Consider the following 20565-nt stretch of genomic DNA (forward strand, 5'->3'; position numbering starts at 1 on the left):
ACAAAGGATTTTTTTTAAAGATTGATTAAAACCAATAGCTTTTGAAACATCTGAATTTCAGAGACTATTAAATATTTGATTTTGCCTAGCCAGGAGATGAAACATGACTATAGCAGGCTATATTTCATTTTTCTCAAAAGTGTGAAATGAGGTGTCAGAAAAATCTCTTTCCAAGTGGTCTCTGGACAGAAAATTTGAGCAATGATTACATACAGGGAAGGAAAACTGTAGCCAAGTCAGAAGATGCTGTAGACTGGTCAAGGATGTGTCTAATGACAGGAGAGCTGTGCCAAAATGCAGCCTCTACCCCTAGGGAACAGGGCTGGGTTCTTCAGATGTTCTTTTGCTGCATAGATTCCTTTCATGGTGATTTTGCATCTAGAGATAGAATGAGCAGTTTCAGACTGAATAGTTGCAAAATGTTTTTGATGGCTCATTTTCCTTTCAATATGAAAAGCTTGGAAATCTTCAAAGAAGTTATACTTTTTTCTTTTTTTTTTTTTTTTGTATTGTTTGCATTTGTATTTGTCCAAATGCATCCCCAAAGAGAAACCTAGTGCCTAGAAAAGAATAATGTGTCTGTGGACATATCTACAGCCTTCCTTGCTCATGAATGAAAGGCTGCTAAAAAGCAGCTTCCAGCCAAGCTTTACCTCTGTTAAGTTTCTGGGCTCCAGCTCCACAGTGGCACTGAGATCACCTTTTTGTAACACATCATAGCTCTGTGTGTGTACAGACAGCAGAGCCACTGGGGGCCATCAGGATTCAGATAATTTTTTTAACCTTTTTTCTGTGCTGTTGAGAGATGTTTTCCTTTCCTTTTTGTAACACTGTGTTTGATACTGACATTGCATGGAATCCCACAGCTGTCTCCTGCATTTGACAAGTGCTGCCTGCTGCCAGCAAGGGTGGTAGCAAAGGCTGTTGAGACCATATCAAAGGTTGCTTGTATGCTCCCCAAAAAAAGAAGAATTTTCAATCTGCTGTTTTCAAACTGACTTTTTAAAATCCAGCTGGTTTAGATACAATATTCCATTTTACCAAGATTGTTCTGTGCTGCTAAAACTGGATCAGAAGTTAGGAACTCGTAGGAAGTGAATACCAAAATCAAGCCAAGAGCAGCAGGGGTGCATTTGTGTGTCAGCTTGGCTGGTTAAGCATCCAGGAGTGTCTGGGGATCCAGCAATCCCCCTTGGGCTGTTTTCAGCCTGGAGCAGAGGTTCAGCTGCCACTGCTGGCATGGCAGGTCTGCCCAGGGGCTCAAGCTGAAGCCCCATCCAGACTGTCAGCACTCTTGTATTGCACAAATGTTCTGCCTTTGCCTTGAGAAGTGCAATTTGGAGAGGAAGAGAGGGAGGAGTACATCGGGTCTGGTCCTTGTTCAGGTGTTTTAGTCATACTCTGATGTGGGTAACAATAAAACTGGGAGCTAGCTCATTCTGAGAATTTAAGCAAAAAATTGTTAACAAAATTTTTGATCAAGCCAAGGAAGCTGCTAAAAATTATGGCAATTTTACTATTGCAATTTGGAATTATTTATTTATTTATTCAGAGTCCTCTTCCCATCTCTTAGATAAATTCCATTGATAATCATCTCCTTTTAAAAACTGATACAAGGCATTGATTGATTCTGCATTCATTCATGCCTCCTACAAAATCTCAATGATGCAAGAGCTCTGTTGTCTATTGTATCCTGCTGCAATTCAGGAAGTTTAGTTCTGAAAAGACATGGTGTGGAAAAAGCTTCTTTCATCTTTTTCAATCTCTGTATGTATTTTTCAACCTTGTGAAATAGGCAATAATATAAATTTTTTCAGGTAACCGAGATAAATGGAAGTATAGGGGAAGAACGAACAAAAACAAAAGAAAAGAATCCTATTGCCTTAGAAATAGGTTGTCTATAGGTTGTACTAATAAAGTCTGTACCTTATTAATGGTAATATGATTATCCTATAGAAGCCCTTTATCAGATCCATGTATTCTTTTTTTTTATTTATTACCTAGTCACCTCAAAGCATGCCCACCTCTTCCTTGCCTGAGTCTGCAAACACACCACTGTTTTAACCATAGACTTCTGAAATTATCTGTATCATTCAATAATAGATATAAGATGATCCTTAAATGGCCCTATCCATTAACAGCAGAAATGGTAGAAGATTCCTGCAGCCCTATTGTGTGATGTTCTCTAAGGATTTGGCTGCCTGATGGTTGGCAGACTACTAAGTCTATGACAGCTCATTTTTAGCAAGGCTCTCAGTCTCCCAATAATTTTTGTTCCACTTGGGAAGCCCCTTCACCACCTCTGCCACTTGCCACCCTGGGAGGCTTTGGCTGAGGTTGTTCTCCTGTACCAGGCAAAAGAGCAGTTTTCATCTGCAGCTCCATTCTTCTGAGAGTCCACAGGAATGGCTATTGAGCAAAGAAAGAAAAAGGGAACAAAGTAGAAAAGCAGGTGGCAGTGGCATTTGATGCAGGGGAAATATTCCTTTCCCAGGCAGTGTCACCAAGCAGCCAGTGAACCTGAGCAATAGCAGCTGTCTCACTTGCTGGTTGTACAAATCCATCTGAGGAGGATTCAAGTAACTGTTCTTTTCTTCACTGTGCAACTTATTGATTTCTCTCCATGAACTTTTTTTACTTGGCCAGGCAAGGAAGATTATGAGGATTATCTTTGGGATATGTGCCATGCAGTCACCTTGATTGTGCTTGAGAGATTACAGGGGTATAAATGTGGTACATCTGGAGGTCAAGACTGAGGCTACACAGCCTTGAGTGCTTACATCTGTTCCACTACTGATACATTTGCTCCTCACCATTCTCTGTTTAATACGCTGCTTATTTCATGTTAACATTTTGCTCAACCACAGCATTAAAAGATTGCAAAGGTGCAGAATTCTGACATCAAACCAAAAATTGCAAGATTTAAATCCCAAGAATTTTGAGGTTCTCTTTTATTTGCCTTATTGACTGAAGCACCACAGCCCTAGCTGTGTATCATTACACTGACCTACAGTTTTTTCACTGACTGATATTTCCATGTCAGCAGCACATTGTAGACAAAAGAGCACTGATAGGCTTTACAATCTTTGTCATCTTTTCTAGCCTTCTGTCTTCAGGCTGTAATTGTACTTGTTTGTGTCATAGAGTTTCTCATCACAGTTAGAAATATGGTTAAGCATACTGAGTATTTCTTGAATATAAAATTCTGTAAAGTATTTGCAGACTTACAGGCTGGTCAGTTACTGAATGTAGATGGTATATGAGTGTATACAATCAAAACAACTCATTTGTCTTCCCTTCCTCCTTTAAACTTTCCTTCTTTTCTGCTCTCCACAACTCCCCCATATCCCAACTGTGTTTAATACCTTTGAGCTTTTTGAACCAACTTTTGATTAGGTGTTCATTCAGCTTTATGTGATAACAGACTTGACTACATTAAAAGTAGGTAATTATGGAAAGACTGATCATGTTGGTATCTCTGTGTTAAAGAAATAATTCCTAAGCAGTGTTTACAAGAAGAAACATTTGATTGTGTCTGTACTTGCTGGAAGAGTTCATGGGGTCCTGTGCTCCAGGTCGTGGCTGAACATGCTCAGTTCTTTCAATGCCTTGTGTACACCCTCAGACTCATTTATTTAACAGACCATGTCTGTCCATGTGATACAGAGTTTCTTTGAAGTTGTGCTCATTTATTGGCCTTCTGTAAATGCCTAATTATTCTGGGTATCACTTTGAAACTGTCTTTGTGTTGTTTGTTAATTATGTTTTCTGCTATTGATCTAGTCCAAACATAGCAGATTACAAGTCCCTGAGAGAGCAGGAGCAACATGACCTGTCACTGGATGCCTAACTTAATCATGCCAAATTTTAATATGAAGTCTTTGATCAGGATTCATTTAGCATTTTTTTTGTAGAAAAGCAATTTTGATTCAACAGATGTTCAGCTGTCCTTAATACTAATTCCATGGGCTGGTTCACTGCCTTGGACCTATGAGTAGTTTCACAGATTTTTAGTGATAAATATACAGATTTCTGTGCTTAGTGTGGTGTAACAGGTTCCAGTGAAGAGGGAAGGATGAAGGAAATATTGTGACAGGAATTTGCAAAATACAAAGGTGCACAAGAAGCACCTTAGTAAGCAAAACATTGGAATCTCATGGGAGCTTAGAGGGTTAAAAAAAACCCAACAAAATTTTGGACAATGCAGCTTTCAGAACCTCAGAGCTGTCCAAAAGCTTACAACACAAGAAGAGGAGATAAAGGGAGAATACTGGTATTTGGGAATTACAGTCTAGGCTGATACCAACTGATATTGCTGAGCTTTGCAAAAATAAAGAGAGAAAGAGGGAAGTGAAAATGGCAGGAGCATGGATTCTTGTGTCAGCAAGAGAGAGCAGAGCAGGCATGGCAGACTTGAGAGGGCAACAGTAAAATACTGGAGATAAAAGATGCCTATGGAGAAATGAGCATACCACAGAGGAAACAGCATGGTTTGGCAAACTGGGGGAAGTTCTGCCTTGGGATGTCTGGAAGGACATGGACTCTCATTTCAGCATGGAAGTGAAAGAAAACCACAAGATTTAAATACTGAATGTATATGAAAATGCAGCCTAGAGATACCAAAAATCTGAATACAGACAATAAAGAATGTTCCAAATGCTGAAGATCTCTAGCAGCAGCAAAGAAGGTCTTTATAAATTAATTTGAATAAAATGTGTGTGAATAGAATAATTTCAGAAAAATAAGATGATCAGTGGCACTTTGAGTAGCTTGCAGAATGTAGAGAGAGAGAAAGCAGGAGGTCCAGCAAGAAGGCAATTGCTGTAGTCCAAGCGTGAAATCATAAAAGAATAAATGCTTTCCTTATAGGATCTGCTGAGGTTACAGCCTAAGGTTGTATCTGTGTCCATGAATTAGATAAAGCAGTAAAACATGCATTCCCTCCATCAGGTTGTTTTTTTTTCCTCAGACATCCTTTCTAGTTAACTCTTAGGTGACGGACAGTAGGTTCTGTCTAGCAATATTTGCTGATGTCCCTCTCCATGTGCTTCTCACCTCCTGAGCAGTGGGTAGCTGGGATGAAGGAATGGACTTGGCACACTGACAACCCATCCTCTGTATTTGTCAATCAATTTCTTCTTTTTAAATTCACCTTTCAGTATAGGAATAGTACAAGAGTGACATGACAATTTACCTTTGTTTTAAGTAGATTTTCAGCAGTTTGTGTCATCCAGGATTTTGAAAGATAAGCTGAAGAATTGGGCATGAAATTTGCAGTTTTCCACACGTTGTCAATTACTTTTCTCAAAGGATTGTATCAGAAAGCACTGGGCAGGAAATGCTGCACTGGACTGTTGCAAGGTAGTATAACTGAAGGACTGCTTTGTTTCTTAAGGGAAAAGAAATCACTGTGAAAGGAAAATAGCTGTAAGGCTGAACAGGAAATCTGAAAGCGTAAATTCTGAAAGGAAGGAACAAAGTTCAAGGCAGTGTAAGGGTAATTTCACTTACTAAGACCAGGATTGTTAAGATCTTGCTTCAGGAAAGATGCCAGCCAGCAGACTGAGTGGACAAACATCTTTATTAATAACAGCCACTGCCAAGAAAAAAGTGAACTCTCATTTGCTGAGTAAACTTTTCCATCCAACCCCTCTTTCCCTCACCTGACCCCTACAGTCTGCCCAAAATTAATCTCCCTGTCCTTGTGCACTGCACGTTTTGGCTCTTTTCATGTTGCTTCTGATGGCTCAGCTGCTCCTACCCCACCCTGGGATGGGAGTCCCAGAGCTGAGCCTGTCCCCCAGCTCTTCCCTCTGCCACCAAGGGCCACCCGTGCCACCACTGCCACCTCACCACGGAAAGCTTGGAGTGGGAAAGCATTGGGGTATGGAAAGTGCTTGCCTACAATCCCTGGAGCTTTACATCTGTCTGTGGCACTGTATAAATGTTTTATTGTAAAAATGGAGATTACAGTTTTGCAGAAAGCTGCTGGCTTCATGGAAGATTAAAGGTTTTCTAGAAGTTTTCACTTTTTTTTTTTTCTTTATTCCTTTTCACTTTGCTTCACTTCCATCCTTATTATCAGATAGGCATGGGAACTTTCCATGTGGTATAATGTGGGCTACCAAGCCTTATGTTACCCTGGTTTAAGGCAGGAGATGAAACATTCTATACATTAAAGAGACTTTTAAAAGAACATGTTGTGACCAGTTGCTGTGTTTTGCTGGCATTTCTGCCAGACTCTGCTTTGGAGCAATTTTTCAGTACAAAAAAAAAAATAATAAAAAAAAATAGATAACTATTCCTGGAATGCTAAACAAAAATCTACTTTACTGCAGAGTTCAAATGGAAATCGTTGGAAACAGCATTGAGCTGTCATTGATAGGAGACTTCACTTAAGATTCTTTTGTGTTGAGATGTGTCACATATTCAAAAGTACTTTGAATTTAACTAAACTATTAGTATTTAATAATTATAAACCTCCTCTGTTCTTATTAAAAATCTTTTGATTGCATTATTTTACTTCTATCCATGTCTTTTTTTAATCTAAGAGCCTCAGTCATAGTGCATATTGCCTACAGTGTGACTGCCATGCTTTGCTGAGTACTCAGTGTTGCTCTGTTAGACTTCAGTCTTCACTGGATTCTTATGAATTTGGTTTATTTGTCTCCCTGAGTTCTATAAAGCTGTTTTCTTGATTTCTTTCTTTCTTTTCTTTTTTTTTTTTTAAGCCAGTTCACCCTAAATTCCTATTCTCTTGACATTCTGGTAGCTTTATCTAATATTCACTCCATTTCCTTAGTACTTTTCCAGGAATAAGGTGATCAGAACTGAATACAGTATCCCAGTTAAGGTCATGAAGAGTTTACAAGGTTTTGATCTCTGTGACTTGATGTAATTTCTTACATCGCCCCAACATCTGCCTTTGTGCTGCCATATTGTGTTGCAAACTCATGTCCCTTTATTCCCTTTCCTAAGCTTAGTTCAGTGTTGCTACTTCCTGATTTATTTCTTCTGTTGAAAGTGTTAGTGTTAAATTATTTTTCCCAGCTGTGCATTTTTTTTTGTCTGAGACATTTGGAATGAAGAAGCTGGGAAAACTGAAAGCAAGCTGTAGCAATATCCATGCCTGAAATTCCTGGGTAGTGAATGCAGAATGTCAGCTCTCCTGTTATAACTGTTGAATATTTAATTGGTTCTGTAGACACAGATAGACAAATTAATCTAATCTACTATAATTCACATGAGCTGTGTGCATGATAAGTACTAATTCTTATATGAACTACTGTACATTGTATCTGATCCTCTTTCTGCTACGCTATTTTTTTACCTAATTTTAATTTCTCTATTAATTGAAGATTATTTTTTAGATTAGCTTTGTTAATGTTGTTTCAGTCTTCCATTGACTCTTATCCAGATCTTGGAAAGTCAGGGTTTTTTTCTTTCCCTATTTTTCCTTTCAAGAAGTCATTTCCTGCTAAAATCGAAGCACATTCCTGCTATTGCACATTCATGATTTTTTCCTTCACTAAGGTGGTTTGCACTGCAGTCAGAAGGCAGTGAGGAACCACCTTGGAGCAGTGGGATACAGCATGCTGATTAGTATTATGTTGGGAGATCATTGTTTTTAAACAACATTTCCCCTCCTCCCCAGTATTAAACTCTGCTGATCAAATTACTGCTTGTAAAATAGAAATTATGTAAAAAATTAGTCATTATGTATCTTATTTTCCTACAGGATTTACAGATAATCAGTACAGATGAAAACCAGGTGTTTGTGGCTGTACAGGAGTGGTACCAGACAGACACATACAACCTGTACCAGTCTGACCCACAGGGTGTTTACTACTCCATCTTGCTGGAGAATGTCCGGAGCACGAAGCAGCCAGAAGAGAATGTCCTGATAGATATTCTGGAGGTAGATCTTTATATTTTCCATTATGTGTAGTTGATGTGAAGGTTTTTTTGTGGTTTTTTTATGAGTATAATTTTAAATTTATGAAATTTCACAGTTACATTCAAATAAATTAAAACATCTAGGATTTTTCTAGCTTATTTGTAGCACATTGTTGCTACTTACATGTTTCTCTGTTGCCCTACTAATGTGTTGTGTGCTCTAACTAGATTCTTGGGGTGGGGTTCTATGGATGTGCAAATCCAAAGCTTGCTAATTTAATTTTAAGATATTGAAGAGTGAATCTGGCAGCACAATTTATTATTGAAGTAAGAAGTTATGCAGCTGTCTATGCACATCTTTTTTCTTCTAGGTGACTCAGTGTTGCATTTCCTGACTTAAGAGCAGGACATCTTTTAGCCAGTAGGGTTTTAAGTAGTAATCCTGCAAGTCTTGTGCTAGGTTGTGTCAGCTCTGAAAGGCTAAGAGCCAACAAAATTAGATATTGGCCAGCAAATCCACTTGCTTTCAGTACGTGTCTTGTGCCAACAGCATTTTCGGTGAGACAAACTCGGCTGTAAACAAATCTATCTTGTATTTTAACATCAGTGCACTTGGCAAAATAAAAGTATAGTGTTTTGGAAAAGTATCACAGACTGTTATCAATTCCATTTCTGTTTAGGGAATGGAATTTCAGTGTAATGAATTTCAATGTAATAAGGTGTACATTTGCTCTGGTTCTGTTCTTTCTGGCCATTATCAGAACATTAAACTGGCAGAGCTTTGGTCTGACTCAGTTTGTCCCATTACACTGTAATTTGCCTGGTGTTAACTTGAAAAAAAACCCAAAACTTTAAAGGTACACCAGACTTCTTTGGCAAAGGTTTGTAGTAATTCTGGATACAAGAGACACACACTGACAGAGCTGTAAATGGCTGTAATTAGACTCTTCTTGGTGGGGGAGAATGATCGTGTTTTCTTCTTCCTTATCTCCTCTATCTTTCTTTAGCTTTTCTTTCTAAATGGCTCTAGTAAAACAAAAAGGTCTCTAATTACCAGTGATTATTTTCTAGACTCTATCTTTTTAGAAATGAGGCTTCCTAATGAGTGAAGCTACACATTTCATGTAGCCACGTTCCCACAGGGTGATTTATTGACAGCATTAGTTTACAGCATTTTGCTCTTGGTCACCCTTGTGACCAAGCAAAGCTAAAATGCAGTCAGGTGCAATCTCTACTCCTTGAATCACCTGTAACATGTAATTTCAGATAAGTTCAGAGATTCTACCCCTGGCTATCCTTTTGTCTACAAGAATTATTAACTTAATTCAGTTACACTGATTGTTTCATAATTTCCCAGTGTTACCAAGGGCATATTAGATAATGCAATCATAGTTTATTGTATGCTGGATCAACTTGTAGGGTTTCATTAGAAAGGAGATGTACACATGATAAGGATAATATACATGGAGCCATGCAATTCAATTTTTTTAAGCTATTTTTGAAATTTAGTTGCTTTATAGGAGAGTACTGATGGCTTCTAGATAGCTTGTGTGATAAATAGTACTCATTAGTACTCATCTTGTTTACTAGAATGGGATCAAGTGCTTATAATGTGTGGGTTGTTTACTCAGTATAAAATTGCTAATAAATAAAACACATATTGCAGCCTTTGAGGATGGGATGTTTTTTTGGTCTAATCTGGGTTTTCTTTTTTTGGCATTTTAATGCAAGTATCCCATCTTGGGAAGAGAAACCTTCAGTGCAGAGACAGTCTTCAGTGGTAGAAAATTTCTCTTTCTGCCAGTGTGTAATTCTCCTTAAAATTTGTACTGTTCATCTTCGTTATCTTCTGCTGACTCCATCTTTTACTTGTACATCTGCTATAAATTTTTTAATAGGTGTCTGCCTGTCTGTATTCATTTTCTTTTATAAACTTTATTCTTTTTTGCACTATATTTCTTCTTATGTTGCACAGGTAAAAGGGAATAATTTCCAAATATTTGTTTAAAGATGAAAAAAAAAGAAAAAAGATTAAGTATTAAATGACTGCCCAAAAGGAGAATACCCTTGAATTATGTGGCTGTATACAAGGAGCAAGTCCTTGAAATTATATCAAGTGCTGCCAGTGTGAAGGAGTCACAAATTTGACACAGGCATTTTTGCAAATGGGCACATTAATGTAATACATCTACATTGGTTCCTGCTCTGATTTATGTAGATTAGAGCTACACAAATTGCAGTACAATTCCTTCATGCCTTTTTCCCCCCCAAACAACAAATAGTATACATTTAAATTTTAGTCACAAACATATGTTATGTAGCAGTAATTTCTACTTTTTGGTAATTGCTGCTAATAAACACTGTGGAATCATCTGAACTGTGTTTCTTGCTACCAACTAAACAGAATATTGTTGGGATGGAATATCAGAAATGTGACAAGGACCTATTAATAAGTCATAGCAGAAAATCTCAGAAAATAATTTTATAAGGTACAAAGTGCTTCTCTAAGAGTACTGGGGAACATTTATCCCCTGAACTGTTTAGGAAAATAGGTACTCTGAGAACTAAGCTCAAAGTTAAAAAAAATCAGCAGAAAGGTGCTTAGAATTTCCTCATGTTCAGAATTCTTGAATGGTTCCTGGACTGTTCATCAGCGGATTTCAGCACTGCACAGTGTTAAAATGTCTTCTTTTCCATAGCAACTTATTATGAATGTGAATATTTTCCTTTCTTGATATAAAGGTACTAAACTTGCAATTTGAGATTAGGGAACTAAGTCAAGGAGTAGTACGTACAGAAGAATTTTTGTGCCTTGTCTTGGCATCATGGTCCAATCCAGGAGGTAGATTTGACACACTTCATTTCCAGTATCTCCAGAGTCAGGTGTGTATTTGTATTTGCACAAGACAAATTAAATGGAAAATGCTACAGCAGGGGTGGGATGTTTTAAAAATGGCATTTTTTACACACCGTAATTTTGTGTTAGTTACTGGGTTTTAGGCAAATGCAGCACTCTGAACATGATATTTCTGAACTCGCTCTGAAGATAGATGCCTGAAACCTATTTATTATTTCAAGCAGGGTTTATGCCTTTCATTCAAAATACAACTGCTGTGAAGTGCTGGTTGGCTTTTATCTTTTAAAGCAGCAGTGAGAGAAGTTAACTGAGACACTGGAAAAAGTGTTTTCATAACCTTTCAATGTTTGATAGATTCAAACACTTGTGTCCCATATTCTAGAGAGGAAAAGTTACCCTAGAGCTTAGTTAGATTAGAGATGGGAGTGGGAATGGAGAAAAATTTTAGCCTGACTCCCATTTGATGATTATATGGAATTATTAAATATTCATTAAATGAGGGGGTGGGGAGGGGAAAGAGAGGAGAAACAAAAATAATCATGATGCAGCACTTGTTTTACCATCCACGAATGAAGAGGGAAACCTCAGTTGCAGTCCCTGATCTAATTATTGTTTAAATATTTAATATTGTGTTCACTGGAAGAAAGATATGCACCAAAATTTTACCCTAAGTCTGCCTTCCCACGTAAATATTTGAACTGCCAGGCTTCCCATGGCTGAGCTGTCTTTCTAAGATAGACAATGTAAAAAATCCCCAAGATTAAAAAGCTTTGAAAGTAAAGAAAGCAGGTTCATCATTTCTTCCTTTCCTTTCCTTTTCTCACCTGCACTGCAACATAGTTGACTTTTATGGTATGTTTGACTTGGAGGTGGTTCTGAGCTTTCAGCATCCTGGATAAGTAACCCAACCTCATACACATGGGATTTAAGAAAGAAGGAGCTCATGAGAGAGTAGAGTATTAAATGTTTATAGATTTTTAAAATATAAACTTGTATGCATAGATATATACTTCCAAGTTCTAGGCTGTTACCATAACCAGCAGAACATTCTTATTCTCTGTAGATTTGGATCAGTTCCTTCTCATATTTATAAACAGTGAGTATCAAATCTGTAGCCTGCTGGTAGGGATGCCTTCTTTTCACCTTCAATGCAGGCTTCTGCTAAATGAATGTTAAATTGAGTTAATAACTGCCAGTTGGAAAAAGAAGGGAACAGTAAATATTTCAAATGAAAAATAAAAGTTCAGAAGTTCATCATGTTATCAGGAGGCAAATATTTCTGATCATTCGAAAAACTGGCTTTCTCGTGCATTTGTTTGTAGTGAAAGGTTCAGTTTTGTCAAGAATCAGCACCCAAGAAGATGAGAAAGCTCTACTGTGCTGGGAATGTATATCAGTTTATATGTGTTGTCCATCCAAAAATTCAGGAAGTCTCCTAAATAATGGCAAGGGAAACAAGAGCACTTTTAAGAAAACCTTCACTTTTAATAGAAGATCTTATCTCATGCCCTTGGGTGGACTATACATTACTATGTTAATAATGTAAATGCTAGGTCTAGAACTAAACATATTGAGGTATAATTACTGTCAGGTTTCTTCTAAAATTATACCCATTAACTTTTACACTTTGAGTTGTAATAATTTTCTAATACAGGTTGTTTTGAAATAACAGGCCAAGAGAAGACGGTAATTTTTTTGTTATTTTTTTCTCCAGAGGTTAAACAGGTGAAGGGTGGCTAAACGAGTGGGGAAGCATTTCAGATCCTTGAGAGGGTGATTCAGCCCTCAATGTTTCTTCCTCATATCATCTGCCCGTATTTATTTCCTGCAGAGGACAAGAGTGCTTCCCAATTCAGTGTTATTTTAAAGGACATGACACTGTATTGTGTTATTGTAATCTATTTGTGTGATATTTCTATAATATGTGCACAGAAATTCAGTGTAAAAGTTAGATGGTTGTTAAAAATTGCTTACATCATTTGTAGAATAGCATTTTAAAGATGTCCATATTTAAAGAAAATACAGAAGTGAAATTTTAATGGTGAGGCCATGCTATATAATTTTTATTATGATAAACTATATAAACTATTGTGTTTTGCTATATTAAACATGTAATTTGGTTAGCCTTCTGACATGGAGAGAACTGCATATCCTTTTTAAATACATTTAGAAATAAAAATTGGTTTGTAATTGCCCTTGCCTTCCCCTTTTCTCCCTTTCCTCTTGTCTTTTTGCCTTCCTCATATTTTTTTTCAGGTATCATCCACTTCCCTTTCAGTTTCCAGGAGAAACTACCTGAGATACACAGTTCAGAGCCACAAAAGAGCAGCTAATCAGGGATAATCCTTGTTGAAAAAAATGTGTATGTGCTGGATATTAACTTTTCTTCTCTATGCTTCAGGTCAGAGGTGTAAAAGGAGTCTTTTTGGCCAACCAGAAAATTGATGGGAAGGTTACAACTCTGATAACCTACAACAAAGGCCGGGACTGGGATTTTCTAAACCCTCCAGACATCGATATGAATGGCAAACCGACAAACTGCAAACCTGTAAGTGGCTCTTTGTGGTGTATCCTCCCTCTAAAGTGTGTAAGAATTATCTGCATGGTAGGATGGGCAGTAGTTCCAACAGCCTGAGAGTTTTGTGCTGAGTTTACCAGCCAAACTAGCAGGCAAATACACTTGCATTGCATGAGCTGTGTTCCACAGGCTCTTAGTCCAGTCATCGTGTACAGTGAGTAGTCAAGGCTTTCTGTTGCACTGCATTTCACATTTGAGATTACTTTGACACAAAGAGGACACATTTCTTGTGTGTCAACCACACAACCCAGTTCAGAATAATCATGTCAGTCATTTGTGTCTGGATATATCGAGCATATCATGAGTCAAACAGAGATTGCCAATATTTTTTTTCTTTCTATCTTTTCATATTTTTTTTTCATAATAAACCAAGGTAACACTTGGTTCCCTGTTAAATGGAACTCCTGACAGTTGCTTGAAAATAAATACCATGGTAACTTGCATAAAATATTCCTTTCTTTTTGTAAGATGATATTATTTCTGTTTGTTTAGATGTCCCAAGTGCCCACAGTCTTTTGTTATTTGCAAGGCTGTGCTGAAAACCTTGTCTTTTTCCCACTGACTCTCTGTTTCTGGGGACTCAAAGCTCTGCATTGGTTGGCAAAATAAATGCTTGTAGTCCTGCCACTGCCAGAGCTTTACTCCCTCTCCACATGGCAGAAGAGGAGGGCTGGAGCTGCTGGTTCCCTTTTGAAGAGTTCAAGGCTGTGCTGTGAGGTTCCAGCCTGCAGGGCTGGGTGCAATCTGAGATGAGTGGGACGATTGCAGTGGCAGCAGCTCCCAGGCAGTGCTGGCAGCTGGCTCCTGCTAAAGCTCCTGGTCACATTGCTGTGAACAACATGACCTTTGAGTGCACTGCACAAAGGGCAAGAAACAGTGAGCTTCTTAGCAAGGAGACATGATGTGTCCTAAAGTCATTATGCTATTCTTCATACCACTTTTTATGTGGCATTTCAGCCCAAACAATTGTTTTTAGTCATAATTTTACCATTTGCCTGGGTCCAAGAAACATGCAGTACTTGTTGCTGTTAGTTAAAATTTTAAAGCAATTATTCTGTCAGAAGGGTGTTAAAGCTGACTTCTTTGGGTTTGGAAATCTTTCTGTTGAGACAGTGGCACACTATGCAGACATCACCAGAGATTCTTGTCATAAGGTGAAGTCTGATACTTCAGGCTGGAATTTTGCTCCATGGGAAGCAACCATTCTTTTTCTTTATGAACACACACATTGCTGAAGCTGCTCCCTGTCTGGGCTTTCATTTATTGTAGGAGCATAACTAATAGTGATTTTTAAAACCTGTTCTCTGCTTCTTCCCCCACAAGCCTGATTGTTACCTTCACCTCCATCTCCGGTGGGCAGACAATCCCTATGTGTCAGGCACAGTGCACACCAAGGACACTGCACCAGGGCTCATAATGGGGGCAGGTAAGTAATGAATTGACTTCTCAAGACCTGAAATGTGGCAGGGGTTCTTTGTGGATCTAGTCTTTGGATTTGTAAGAATACCATGCCACAAATATTGTCAAAATACGGCTTTCCTGCAGAATGATCCTTTATGGAACCTTTTGATAAAACAATTCAATACAAGTTAATGGAAGGCCTGGAGTTGTGTCTCAGACAGACCTGTATCAGTCACTGGGCACATCATGCTCTGCTGTGCTGTGCAGTACCTCCTTCCCCATTAGTGTGCTCTGGAGGTGGGGTGGTGGCTGAAGAACATGTCCTGCACTCTTTGTCTCTGGAAGTGATGTGTAAGCCCTCCAGCATCATGAATAACCCAGAAGAACAGATGGAAATAGTGATCAAGCCTTTGTTCTTTAAGTCTGGATATAGATAATTTGTCTTGTAATTTTTATTAATTCATTTCTGCCTAAAGAGAGATAAATTGAGAGAGGCAAATGTGTCACTGTGTTTGGAATAATGTTGGTTGTGGTTTCTCCACTATAGCTTATATATGGAACCATGTCAGAATGAAGTGGAATTTAATAAAGGAAATTCCATTGCAGTGTTGAGCAGTCATCAAGAAAAATATTAACATAAGTCAGTTTTGCTTTGTATTTTTGTAATCCATCTATTAATTTTATTTATCTCCTGTTTCTTTGTTTCAAAATTGTCTAAATGTTAATGATTCTAAGAGCTTTCTAAAATTGTATTATTTTACATATGGATAATGTTTAGGTGAAATGCACACACGTAAGCTTCTTTTTTCATAAAAGTGTATCTGTTTTTAATTAATAATGGCTTCTACTTTATATTACACTAGTCTCTGACAAACAGCTTACTAAATTGAAAGTTCCCTGAGAATGTCAAGGTGAGAATATCTGGGGTTTAAAGAGAGTGTCAATTGCCAGTACTGGTAATCTTCAATATAACTGAAGACTTCAAGTTTTTCTGTTATGTAAAGGGAGTTTAAAGTATTTTACTGGAGACAGACCTACCTGGTGAAATGCTGCTATGTTTTTATTGGTACAAATGAGATTAAGATTTTACACAGTGCCCTTGTAGATAGATTCCTATGTGTTCAGGTCAAACTTTGTGAACTCGTATGTTGCAAAAAATATCTTCCATTTCAAATGTTTTCTTTTTCATGAAAGCACTCAAAATGTAGGTTCTTAATTTTGGCCTCATCATATCGTGCTTAAATGCCTTCCAGTAGCAAATTAAGCAGTGAGATTTAATTAATCAATTATACCTATTTAATTTTTCTTTCTCTTTGCAGTATAATCTGATGTGTTGAACAGATACTTGTTGAGATATTAGGTTGTTTTTGTTTGTTTGGGGCTTATAGATGTTTTTTATGTGCACTGTTCTCTGAGACTACATTAGGAGGGTTGGTTGTAGAAGAGTATATTTCCCTTAATTCCTTTCTAGAATGGGGTGACATTTTATCACTGTGATATTGTCTTACTCTGCTAGGTAAAGAACTTGTCAACAGCTTTCCTCAATGTGATCAGGAGGGAGTGGTTTTGATTACATCCTGATACCATAAAGAACTGAACTAATGTATTAAATTTGACTTGCTTGTGGGGCAAGCAGTAATGTAATAGGAATGGTAGAAGGCACCCTTGCTCAGTTGCAAGACACCCCACTTTTAGCTACCTAAAAAGCTGGGAGGGGTGGTGTGAAAGTGAGAAAAATTTGCTCAAGAGAATGCAGTGTGTCCTTTTTCTGGTAGAAGAAAAACTTTTGTAGCTGGAAACAGAGCAAAGGGATCTATTTTGGAGCCTTAAAAATACTACAGAGCAACTGCATCTCCTTACCAAAAGATGACCTGAATCAACTCTGATTTTGACTTGCATTTACATTATTTGGATGCCCAGGTCATCTGGATTCAGTGCATGTGTTCAGTCCTGTCTGGCAAACCTGATAGCCTTGTAAACTTACACTTTTATCAGAAATGCTTTACATAGAGTGAGCTTGAATTTCCTTTGGCCTGATCCTTGAAACTGATAATCCTACAGAAATCAACATAAATATTATGTTCTTAGTACATTCAGGAATGAGATTATTTGGGCTGCATCACACACTATTGGAATTTTACTTAGATTTAGGGAGAGCACATCTTCTGGAAATGACTGAAGATGATAAAGATCCGTGAATGTCAGTTGATCAGCATGTCTAGGAATCATCAGTGCCTTGTGCTGTGAAAAGGCAAAATTATTCTCAGGATGAATTAGGTAAATAATTGCCAACAGAGGGAGGGAAATATTAATACACTGGCAAAATACTGTAAAGTGACATTACTAATACGACTGTGTACAATTCTGATAATCAATTTTCAGGACCAGTGAGCAGGTGCTAAGAAGGCCTCTTTGGCAGTTGATGGAAATAGAAAATATTTACAAGAAAACCCCCATTAGCTGAAAAACTAAAGAACAATAAAGCATATGATTTATTTTTTTTCTCCTGGATGTGCAAGCATAGTGCAGAAACAAGTGATGTGAACAAGTGGATAAGAACTGAAAATATGGTTTCTAAGCATAAGAGCCCTATTGATCAAAAATTAAAAAAAAAATAAATAGCCCTAATAAAAAGTGGATTTTGGATTCTTTCTAGGAAGCTTATACAACACAGCTGGTTGTGGTAATGGAAAACCTATTTTGTGACTTAAGTACAGTTTTGATATGGGAAGTGTTGGAAAAATCAGATATCAGAGACCACTGAATATTCTTTTAATTTTAAAAAGGGAATAATTAAATGGTGAACTGCATTAACACCTAGAAAATTGGGAAAATTTAGCATCTTTAATAAGATGTTAAAATTGCATTTTTTTAAAACTCATGTTTACAAATAAAAATCCCACTCTGTTAAACTTGCATAAATAGTTCTCAGGAATGCATATTTTTTAGCTTATGTCTATATATATAAATTGTTCAGGCAGGATATTAAATTTTGTAGCTGCATATGAAAGTGGTATTTTAAATAACTGCTTTGCTCTCTTTAAGAAATGCAATAGGATTTTGCATTTACATTTGATTTTTGTGCATTTTAATCTTGGCAACAACTTCTATTTCTCACAGCATCAGCTATGAAATGTGTGTCAATTGATGTGTAAATTTTTACTATAAACTTGCTAAGGACTTTTCTATGAAAAATGTTTAGAGAAGTGTAGCTTTTTCAGGTGCTAGTTTACAATAATTGCCTGCTTAGCTTCCAATCCAGATGGCAAATCAAGCAAGCAGTAAATTCTGCACATTCACACAAATTGAGGAAGTGCTGGAAAAGCTCTGTTTACTTTTTGTCATATCAGGGCCAAATATAATTGCATACATTGTGATGAATTTCTGTCGTTTTTCACAGACATAGCATACTAGGATGCCTCTATAAAAAAAGGATAAGGGAACAGGGAGATTATTGACCATTTCCCAGTACATTTTGGACTGAACATCCTGAAATTCCTTTAAATTTTTGTTACATTCCTCAATTCCTACCCCCTCATCTGAGCACATCTTCAGCTTGCCAGGCAAAACTATGTGTCTGGGAGATTTAAATACAAATTGGTTGTATGTTTGTTCTATACTGTGACTTCAAGATTGCAAACCATGAAATTTTAACTTATTGTGCATGGCCTGAAGGCATCTTACAACTGTATTAATTACCAGTAATCCAGGCAAGGCACATCTTTCTTTTTGGAGTAGTTGTCTGCCTGTATGCTAAATTTAAGTGACTGGAAAAGATTTTCCATATTAGAAGGATTATCTAAACGTTGCATATGGGGATTATTTCTTCTTACTGTAAATGTATCCAAAGTCACACAGAAAAATATGGGTAAACACGGTGATAATGAACACTTAAAACATGTAAATTGATGGTAAATTTTAAATGAAGTAATCTTCCATATTTTTTGTGACCCAGTAAGAACCTGACAAAATGCCTGACTCTCTTGAGATCTCTATTGTGTTTCCCACTGCTATACCACCTTTCCAGAGAACTTTGCTGGTTACCAGACATAAAACATTGTTTTCTTTCACATCCCTGTGCTCCCAGCTGCTAAACTGTCATGTGCAGAGTTACAGAAAGCTTGGAGAACTATGTTGTACAGTACTTAGTGCCTCTGTATTCTAGATTTTGGTACTGGCACCCTTGCAAGGATGAAACACATGCATTTATGCAGTTATTTAAAATCAGCCTTTACTCGGGACAAGTGAAAAAGCAAAAGAAGATTTAATGTGTCCCAAGCACAGATTGAAAAGGTTTCTAAGAATTCAAATAACAGAAATGAAAAATGGCTGTTCTTAATCAAAAACTGAAAAATGCAGGCCAAAGTGTTTTGTTTTGCTTCCTGAATAGAATAGTGTCAGAACATAACAGCAGAGCAAAACTGACTCAGTCTGAGTCCATCTAGCTCAGTATCCTGGCTGTGAAGGTGGCAAGAGCCTTTGGGAGAGTGTTTAAGGACAATTCAGGTGTATGTCATCCCCCAGGCATTGGAGGAGACACACACATGAGAATCATTTAGTTACAAAGAGAATACAAATTTGAGAAATTTCTGTATTACAAACAAAATTTCATGAAACCGGATGGCAAACACTCTGTGTCATGCGTCAGAGGAGTTTTCAGGGCACTCAGATCAGAAGTCATGTTGGAATAGTACGATTTGTAGCTGTGGCTAATATAGCCTTGGCATGGTTTAAGTCCAGCCAGCAACTAAGCATCACACAGCTCCTTGCTCACTTCCCCTCCAGGAGGATGAGGGGAGGGAATTGGGAGGATAAAAGTGAGGAAACTCACGGATTGAGATAAGAGCAGCTTAATAAAATGATAATAATAAACTGTAACAAAAAGAAAAAGGACAGAGAGAAATGAAACCCAAGACAGAGAAGTGATGTAAATGAAAACAGTTGCTCACCTCCAACCACCTGGTGGCCAGCCTGTCCCTGAGCAATGTCCCTAAACCAACCTTTTCCTCAGTTTATTGCTGAACAGGATGACATATGGCCTGGAATATCCCCAGCTCAGCTGGGGTCAGTTGTCCCAGCTGTGCCCATTTCCAATTCCTTGTGTATCCCCATCTCCTCACTGGTGAAGTGGGGTGAGGAGCAGAATAGGCCTTGACTCTGTGTAAGCATTACCCAGCAATACTGAAAACATCTTTTGTTGTGTCATCAACACCCTTTTCAGTACAAGTCCAAAACACAGCCCGGTACCAGGTGCTGTGAAGAAAATTAACTCTGCCACAGCCCAAAACAGTGCATGCCTGCAGCTGCTTACCCATTCCAGTGGCATAACTTTTTCAGTATGAATCTGAGTTGCCTTCAGATTGCATTTACTTCCCCCCCCCAGACAGATTCTGAGATCTAACGCAGACCCACTAAAATGACAGAAAAGTTTCTGTGCTGTGGTGGCACACCTGAGGAGTTACTGCCGATATTTACAGCTGTAATAAGAAACACAGTTTTTGTTTTGGCCCACCAGGAAAAGTAACACACTGATATTTGGGGGATGTGGTGGAGTCCAAACACTTCAGGACATGGTGGGAATGGTACTTAAACACTGTTGGCTTCCAGTCTTAGGCTGAGCATAATTGTTTCTTTCTCACCTTCTTGTGTCACTCGATCACTTTGTCAGTGGTGCTCATGTGTTTTTGGCTGCCACACTTACCACAAATATGTTTTACAATTCAGATATGTCATGGAAAGGTTCAGAATTTCTCAGTTCTACTTTGAGTGCTGCTGTGGCTTTGCAGTTGTTTATTTGCAGTGTTATTAATGTCAGGATTTTTTACATTTCATT

General features: G+C 37.8%; 1 protein-coding gene across 4 annotated transcripts in view; it reads left to right on the forward strand.

Annotated features, from left to right (window-relative positions):
• SORCS2 (sortilin related VPS10 domain containing receptor 2) overlaps nt 1-20565 on the forward strand; it is a 525884-nt gene that overhangs the window by 435144 nt on the left and 70175 nt on the right. For all 4 annotated transcript variants that reach the window (XM_015625588.2, XM_015625587.2, XM_015625589.2 and 1 more), the window contains exons 9-11: nt 7739-7918; nt 13155-13301; nt 14655-14757. In XM_015625588.2, the coding sequence (XP_015481074.1) occupies nt 7739-7918; nt 13155-13301; nt 14655-14757 (430 nt within the window). The remainder of the gene's footprint in view (nt 1-7738; nt 7919-13154; nt 13302-14654; nt 14758-20565) is intronic.

The sequence above is a fragment of the Parus major genome, chromosome 4 (genome assembly GCF_001522545.3).
Source record: "Parus major isolate Abel chromosome 4, Parus_major1.1, whole genome shotgun sequence".
Lineage (NCBI taxonomy): Eukaryota > Metazoa > Chordata > Aves > Passeriformes > Paridae > Parus > Parus major.